Here is an 8,687-nt window from a genome sequence, read left to right as displayed (position 1 = left end):
GCCATACTGCCATGAGGTGGGGACGCTAGAATGGCTCTGGAGCTGTTCGGGAAGATGCTACTTCAAGGAGGCTGTGATCCAGATGCCCGGGTCGCTGCACTCAAACCTGCACCCATCTTGCCATGAAAGAAGAAGCCATAGTCTAGGGTTTATTAATATGGGTTTTTGCAAAAAACTGGAAGTACATCATGTTTTCTGGTGCACTTCCAGTGTTTCCAACCTTTTACAAAGCTGGAAATTATTTTAATCCACGAGGTTGAAGGAAAGGAAGTACTTTTAGCACCTCCTTCCTAGTACAGAGTACCAGCTCCCTGGCAATTCAGGTCGACAGCTCCACCTTGGCGGTCACAACGATGAACTTTGCTTTTGTTCTAATGAACTTTGTTTTTATAAACCACTATGGATAGCATTTCAAATTATAATTTTTCTTGACCCATCACAAAATATTTTCTTTTTTTTTTTGAAAACCTTTATACCATAGTTGGTGACGAAAAGAAACGTTGAGGCATATTCCTTTTAATCACCACCGCACAATTAGGTTTAGGGCAGTCATGGCGACAATCACTTGCAAAGGGAAGGCGCTCGAATTCGGCAGCGGCTGTACGCTTGGAGCGATTCTGCAGGTTCTAGGCCGTAAGTTCGGGGAATGCAGCGAAAGCCCCCCATGTGTGTATTCCTCTAGTGGCAAGATCTTCCTTGCCCCTGATGAACTTCTCCCTGATGGGGATTACACATACATTGGCAATACAAGTTTGTCGAATCCGTGTTGCTCTCCTTCAAGCCAGGGCTACAACGTTGTCATGGCAAGACAGATGGTGCCAGATCCGCAGGTTCTCAGCTTCATGCCTGCCACTGCGGTACCCCCATTACCGTTACAGCTGATGCACAAAGTCTTTGGACGTTTTATCAGCGACTTGAGGGGAGAATTGCCTGATCCCACCATGGCCGACTACATGCACTTCAATGACTTGGTAACTGCCTGCTCCACTTTCTACGACCACGAGAGCGACCTGAGGACCGAACTGCGGCAAATATGGCGGGGGTACCTCGAGGTGAACGTTGTCGACGAGATGTACACAGGTTCTTGTAATAAGCACACGACAGATCTTTGGACTTGGGATCCTCTTCACGATGCTCTCGTGCTACTTAAAGAAGTGAAGCGAGGAACATCGACGAGCCACACTGAACCACTGATGCAGGCTGTCACCAACTACGAGCTCAACTGGAACGCAGCACGGAGGGGTGTGAAGGCGCTTATGTCTGACACCTGCTTACCAGCTCTCATCGTTCAACACATTGGTCAGCTGCTCTTAGTTGGAGGGGTTATCACGTTGCCAGCAGGTGAGCATTCCATTCATGCGGTTTTCATATACTTTTACTTTGAATATTCAGGTGATGGTGGTGAGAAAAAGGACAAGATTTGCTATCAGCCATTGGCGTCCGCTTATCTCGCTCCGCTCCACGGACATGATGTGTCGCTAGCGATGGATGGTGTGAGGACTTGCATGGCAATCAAAGCTGCAGTCGCAAGGCTGATAACTTTCTACGGGAATTGGGGCGATCGAAATTGCAAGAAAGGACCGTCCTCCAAGAGGCGTGAGCTGTTTAGGAGGAGGATTCCAGGGCTGCTGCATCGTGAAGCAGTGAAGCCGGGGGTCAGGGTGGATCTGGCATGTGAGCACAAGCGGGTCTACATTCTGAAGAAGCCTGGAGAAGATTGTGTCATCAAGTACTGTCAGCAGGACTACGGGGCTGATGTTCATAGGGCGTGGGGTGAGGCAGGACTTGCGCCAAAGCTTCTCTCCTTAAAACAGGTTGGGGGAGGCTGGCTTGAAGTGAGGATGGAATGGCTCCCGGAAGAAGACGGTTGGAAGCTCTTGTATGGCCTCCCGGAGGCGGATAACCTCAGAGACGAAGTTGTTTCCAATCTGGCAAAGGCACACAAGGTTGAAGTGCGGAAGTGGAAGGGTGGAACGACTTATGGCGTTCATGGTGACATGCGGGACAGCAATGTCATGGTGAAGATGACGAATGGGCAGCTTGAGGTGCGTTTCATAGATTTCGACTGGGCCAAGGAGGAAGGCTTGCCTGGGTCGTTGTATCCCAGTTTCATCAACCATGAAGGTGTCAACTGGTCACTGGGTGTTGGGGAAGGGCTGCGGATGCTGCAAGAGCATGACAAATATCTTCTGGGACTTCCACAGGCTAAGCAAATCAAAGTGGAAGAGAAAGAGGATGATGATGAGGATGATGATGAAGATGAAGATGATGATGATGATGATGATGATGACTATATGGAACCGAATAGGAAAAAGCTGAGGCTCTAAATTGGCTCTTACTCATTGATTAAATCAGGATTAGCTTCATACCACAACTTTATTGTATTGTCTTTAATGTTTGAGGAGTTATCTTTACCTAGCCTCAATGCACATAAGAAAAGGCCTTTTAAATCAGTCTCAAAACCTAAGAACAAGAGAGGGTTTCATGGCCAATGTCTATACAGATTCTGTGCTTCAATTCCCAGATTTATTATCCACTAGGTGATGATCTCTTGCCCCAGCTAGCATTTACCATCTAGACTGGAAATAGTTGAAGTTGAGTTTTGATCGATGCAGTATTTATGGCATGACATGGAGATGCACACATATTCCCTTGATCCAGGCAGGAAGAATCCTCAATAAGAGACAAATGAGATATGTTGAGAGACGGCTATAAAAGGAAGAGGATGACAACAGTAGTCTCATGCCTCTTGAAGCATTTAGGAATGTTTAAAATGTTTAATTGTGTAGATGAGTGTTGCACTCAGAGTGATTTATAGAGCTTTGATTGTAGCTCACAGCTGACCTCTGGAAACAGCGCATCCCTAAACAATCTGTTTAGCTCACTAGGTTCTTGATTGGAGGAATCTATGAGACATAGGACCTCCTACCTTTGGTTTTGGCTCAGACTTTGCCACAGCCAGAGTGTTCACAGGTCTGCATAGATGGGATGTCGTCCTGGACACAGTACTACAGCCATTCTCATTGCAAGTTTAGGCCTGATTTTGCTTCACTAGGTAGTTCTCTCCAGAGGGCAGTACATCTGGTTTTTGGTTTGCTGGGACTGAATATATCTAGAATATGCTTGGATATTCTAGGATATTCTACCATCTAACGGTTGGTATTCATTTAGATTAATCTGGTATTTATAATTTATAAACATGTTTATAAATTATAAATTTTCTTAAACCCTTTCTAGTATATTCTTTTTTATTCTATCATCTAATGGTTGATATGCAATAAGATTAATCTTGTGTTTATAAATTATAAACATGCTTATAATTATAAACTTTATTTGATCAATTAGATTAATAAGTAATAATAAAACTACCATTAAGCAAACCAAGCGTTGCTACATGCAACGCATAGCAATTTATTTGTATTAGTCCCTATAGGACATTTCCTCAAAACGACTATAGGGTTGCTGCAAACCAAATAAATTCTTTACAAGCTCCAACCTCCCAACTCTTAAGGTGTTGCCTTAAATCCCCTAGGCCAATATTATTGTTTTTTGTGTCATTCTTCTATCCCTTATGAAAAAGCTACATATAGTAGCCTTTAGAAGCTAAATAAGCCTTATGTGATGGGAATCCAAAGCAATATAACCATGGAGAAAAGATGTACAAACAGCAACACCGATATTGTGATAAATGGCTATGAAATTATCTAGTGCTCACAATAGTATGGAGATAATTTAACACTGCCACCTCCTTTCAAAGATTATTGTGCATGCAATAGCTTAAGGAAGACCTTGTCACCAATTTTATACTCCTATGAAGATGATGTTTATGAATCAGTCTCTTCTCTCATTCTTGAGCTTATCTCACAATCAACTTTGCCAACTCAAGTTTGTTTTCCATATCCTCTAAGAAATCACAAGTATGAGGCATTTGAACCATAGCCAAACTCAAACTCATGGGATACATACATGAATAGAAACATGCCAATAGCCGATTGATGAGCGCTATTATGAATAAACTGGAGTAAAGGCAAGTATTTTTTCCATACTCCTTATTGACTCAAGTTTCTCATAAGCATATCTTCCAACAATTGATTTATAAGCTCTATCTACCCATCTGATTATAGATGCTCACCATGCTCATGCTTAGCTTAGTTTATAGCTTATCAAAAACCATTTTCTAAAACTTAGATGTGAACTTAGGAGTAAACCTCATTGCCTCCTTCAACACAACCAGCAGAAACTTCATTGGATACTTAGGATGGATCTCCACTCCATCAACTAAGCCTATAGCAATCAAGGCTGTTGTATTTTCCTAGAGAGTGGGACCATTAAGGTTTGCCTTAGAGATTGAATAATCAGTCTACAAATACCTAAATAAGTTTAGAAGTTTTAATTTTTATCTTCATTGGGAAGAAGTGAGCCATGTTTCCCACTGATTGCCACCCATCTACAGCTAACTTGCTCTCCCTAAAGCCAAAGCCACAAGCACCAAACACAATGCAGTGCTAAGTAATGTGGCACAGATTATTTGGTCTCAAGCATGGGGTAGTGATATGGCAATACCAACAGCAATGGCAACAGTAGATATTGCCACAAAATAAACCTTTGTTTACTCCTCTTTGTTTGGGTTTTGGCCAACTTGACCACTAGGGTGATAAGTTGGGGAGATAGGGTTTTGGCTTTGGGTTTTGGGGAGTAGGGAATGGTTGATGTAGCCATATTCATCAAATAATCAATAATAGCCTAAATAACATCATTTCTTTGAAAGGACTAAGGACAAACTAATGATAAAGTCCATTGAGATGTTATCCTATTTTTTTTTGGGTAGATGTGGAGGATAATAGAGGCTTGTGAACTTTTGATGATCAACTTTGATTTCCTGGTAAGTCAAATAACTATGTATGTACTTCTCAACACTTGACTTCATCCCAAGCCAAAAAAATGCCTCTTCACCAATATATATGTCTTCATGACACTAAACTAAGATCCATTTGATGAGTTTGTTAACATAAAGAACCACTACACATCCTTTCTTTACCAAGATTCTATTTTGTACCTCAAATGACACAAACTTATCACCCTTCAAATTTGTAGAGGTGTCCCTCAATAAAGTGATAAAAGAGTTAAAGTTAACAAACTCTTTAAACTCATTTAAGAGATTGTTGGATAGCTTTTTAAATGAGATAGAATTCATCATCTTGGATAATATGTTAGCACCACTAGATCTTAACAAATATCTTCTACAAGAACTCTTGTCAATAAGTAAATTGGCCTTGAAGATCTTTTTGATGACTGAAATATTGGAGAGATTGATGGTTTGAGTCCACATCCATACATATAATATCACTATTTCTTCAAAATAACAATCACAACTCCTTATTTCAAGTAGGCCAATTTCACTATGTGGCATCAGAATTATGGCTTATGTATGTGAGAGGATGCCCAACTTGAAGCAATATGTCTCTAATAGCAATGTCACTTTAATTTGTCTCGATCACAAAAGAGTTTTTAGGATTAAAAATCTTCAAAAGACTCAACATTGCTTCAATCACTAAAATGATATTTGACACTTCTCATCCCAACTATGAATTTCAATATGTTCTAAAAAAGATTGACCAAAAGAGTAGATATTTTTGAGAAGTCTTTCACAAATTGTCGAAAAACTCTAGCCATACCAAAGAGATCATGCACTATTAAAGGTATAGGCCAATCAAGCATAACTTGAATTTTTGTGGGATTAACTCTCACACTATGTACTAAATCAAATGCCCAAGATATCCAATTTTCTCTAAGAAAAACTTGCACTTGGGATAACTTTAAGTAGAGTTTGTTGTCCCTCAAATGTTGCAAAACACTTTTACATATGCATGTCATTTTCCTCCACTATAAAGCTAAACACAAGAATATCATCAAGAAATCAATAGTAAACATCCTCAAGTAAGGTTGTAAAATTTGATTCATCACCTTTGAAAAGTTTTAGAAACTTTTGTCAAACCAAACAGCATTACAAAAACTTGTAGTGACCTGTCCTTGTTCAGAATGTAGTCTTTGGAACATCTTTCAGCTTAACAGAAATATGATGATATGTTGCCTCAAATGAATCTTTATAAAGTATTGAGCACTATGAAGACAAATAAGAAAATAATCAATACAAGGGATTAGTAATATGTTCTTCATCATTCAATCCCTTCACCACTAAAGAAGCCCAAGGAAACTTACTTATCCATAACCACTGTTTCCAAAGTTACTCAATAAGTTGCCTATTGATCTCCTTATTTTCAGCAAGAATAGTATAAGTCTGGCTATCAATAATAAGGAATAGCTCTAGGAACAAAGTTGATCTCATGTTGAATTCTATGTTCTGAGGGTAAATCATCATGCAACTCACCCAGAAAAATGTCATGGAACTCCTCTTGAATGCACTTCATATAAACCCCACCATAAATGTACACCAAATGAGACATGATCATATTAGAAAGAAATGCGTAACTATTTTATGTGTGCACTTCACCAACTCAAAAACATTAATCAATGGAGTATCACTATTATTGTATGTTTGGACAATCTCTTTCACAATGCCACAAACTTCGATATGCAAAACATTGCACTCTCAATCCATCCTTGGCTTCCTATCATAAAACCATTCTTCCCAAGATTACTAATACAAATGAAGCCTAAAGTGCATCTCTTGGGGGGAAGTATAAGAAAGATATTGAAGTTTAGGATCCACTTTTGAAGGAATTCCCTAAGGTGTTATTGAACCATTTTGGGGTTGGGGTTGGGGGGGGCTGAGTAGTTTTTGAGTTGAGCTCAAGTCAATGAAAGTTAAAGGAAGTTAATACAGTCCCCTAATTAGCTAAAGTTACGCACTTAGTTCATCGTAAACCAAGATTTTTTAGGTTAAAATTTATGTGTTTAAGGTATTCCAAAAGCTTACACAGGTTATTGGTTTGACACTAACTAGTCTTTTTGTCTACAAAGAAAGAAAATAATTTATTAAACAATATAATTATTATTAAAATCAGAAATATTTAGTCTTCTTTTGCTTCTATGTCCAAAAATGCAGGAATGGGTATAGCGGAATGCTCCTTTACTATTGGCTCATGTTGCATAAAATGTTGTGCCATGCATTCAGCATAAATAGGTAAGTGGAATTGACTTTGGTCCATATGAACTTCCACATCATCAAGACATGTGATAAGGGTGGATCTAATAACATAGAAATATTTTAGAATAAATATTATAGATTATTTCAAACACTAATATCACCTATTGCAAAATCTCCTAAGAATATCCTCAAAGGCACTCTCCTTCTCAAGCACAATCTCATTTGGACTCCAACAAGATCTGCATGGTCATGACCAAACAGTGTTGATAGCAAGGGAATGATGGATGAAGACCTCTGAGTCAATCATTTCAGGATATGTCTATAGAGCTGTTATGTCCTAATAAAGAAAGAGCAACACACTTGTCAGCTCATGTGGCCTTCTGACAGTTCCCAATATGGCATAGAGCATGGTAATCCCAAGAATAAACCTAGCAAAACAAATAGAAAAGAGTTAATTTGTAAATAAAGAAGTCACATTTGTAATCATTGTTAACCAAGTGTGCAAGAAAATCTTCATATTCCAGTTTGCCATCTTATGCAGAGTCACTAGGTGCGTTTAGCCTATGTCCTCAACATGGCTATTTAAGAAAGCCTTCCCACATTAAGGATTATGACAATCACACCCTTGTGTGTCATGAAGCTGCTTGCAACCTATAAGATTTGGGAAATGTATTGAGCTTGCAACACATTCTATAAAAGAGTATCCCCATGGGGTGGTGCATCCTATTAGAAAGATTGAAGAAGATGAAATAAATCTTCTTATAAAGTGTGAGTTGACCTAGACCATGGATCCACTAATCAAGCATGTAGAGCTCTTGATTAATAGCATCTAGAAGTCACATGTAATCCCCAATGAGAATAGCAACTTCCCCAGCATTGGCTGTTAGGGATAGAGGGCAAACCTAAAAAAAAAATTATTAGAGTTAGAAGTTGGAGATAAAATTCATTAACCCTTTTGTGCATAGCTGTGAAAGAGAGCTCTTTTAGGTTGTTGTCTATAGCCATAAGGAGGGATGGAAAGAATGTTCTAGTCTACCAAGAAGACTTGTGGCTATTCTCTACATCTATGAAAAAAAAAGCAAAGTCAAGAATAATAACAAAAAAAGTTCTAAATCAAAGTCCTTGCTCTTATGAAAGTTTCATGATGGCCCTTTTGGAGCTTGTGAGGAGCATGCACTGGAATCTCTTATGCTAGAATCTCTTATACAATTTCCTTTAGTTCAATGGTATTTGGATTTGGCATCTCCTAAACAATTTCCTAAGTGTGGATTCCTGGTTTTGTTGTTGAACTTCAACAACATTGTCGTCATGGTTAAAAAGAGCCTTTAGAAAAGAAGAATATAACTCAAGGTTAATATTTCCTAGCTAAGCACTGAGATTCAAGCAAACCTAGATGACATTTGAGATAGAGATCCAACTTAAAGTTTAATGTTGACATCTGCTCCACAAGTTGAAGGGACCATAGGCATAACTCCCTCTCATATATATAAGGGTAATAGAACTCTATCTTATACATCATAAGATTCTTGCCTCTAGTTAAGAGCCTATGCAAAACATTAGCCATGTATACGGGTGCATT

The 8,687-nt window shown here is 39.0% G+C and overlaps 1 protein-coding gene across 1 annotated transcript; it reads left to right on the top strand.

Moving 5' to 3' along the window:
- Positions 1-468: 468 nt before the first annotated feature.
- On the top strand, positions 469-2,338 carry LOC9661099. Its single transcript, XM_002992255.2, has 2 exons — positions 469-1,341; positions 1,393-2,338. The coding sequence occupies exons 1-2, from the start codon at positions 552-554 to the stop codon at positions 2,325-2,327; spliced, it is 1,725 nt and encodes a 574-aa protein (XP_002992301.1). The 5' UTR covers positions 469-551; the 3' UTR covers positions 2,328-2,338.
- The last annotated feature ends 6,349 nt before the right edge of the window (positions 2,339-8,687 follow it).

The sequence above is a fragment of the Selaginella moellendorffii genome, unplaced genomic scaffold (assembly GCF_000143415.4).
Source record: "Selaginella moellendorffii unplaced genomic scaffold, v1.0 SELMOscaffold_132, whole genome shotgun sequence".
NCBI classification, from domain to species: domain Eukaryota; kingdom Viridiplantae; phylum Streptophyta; class Lycopodiopsida; order Selaginellales; family Selaginellaceae; genus Selaginella; species Selaginella moellendorffii.
This window is presented reverse-complemented; position numbering and strand designations above follow the sequence as displayed.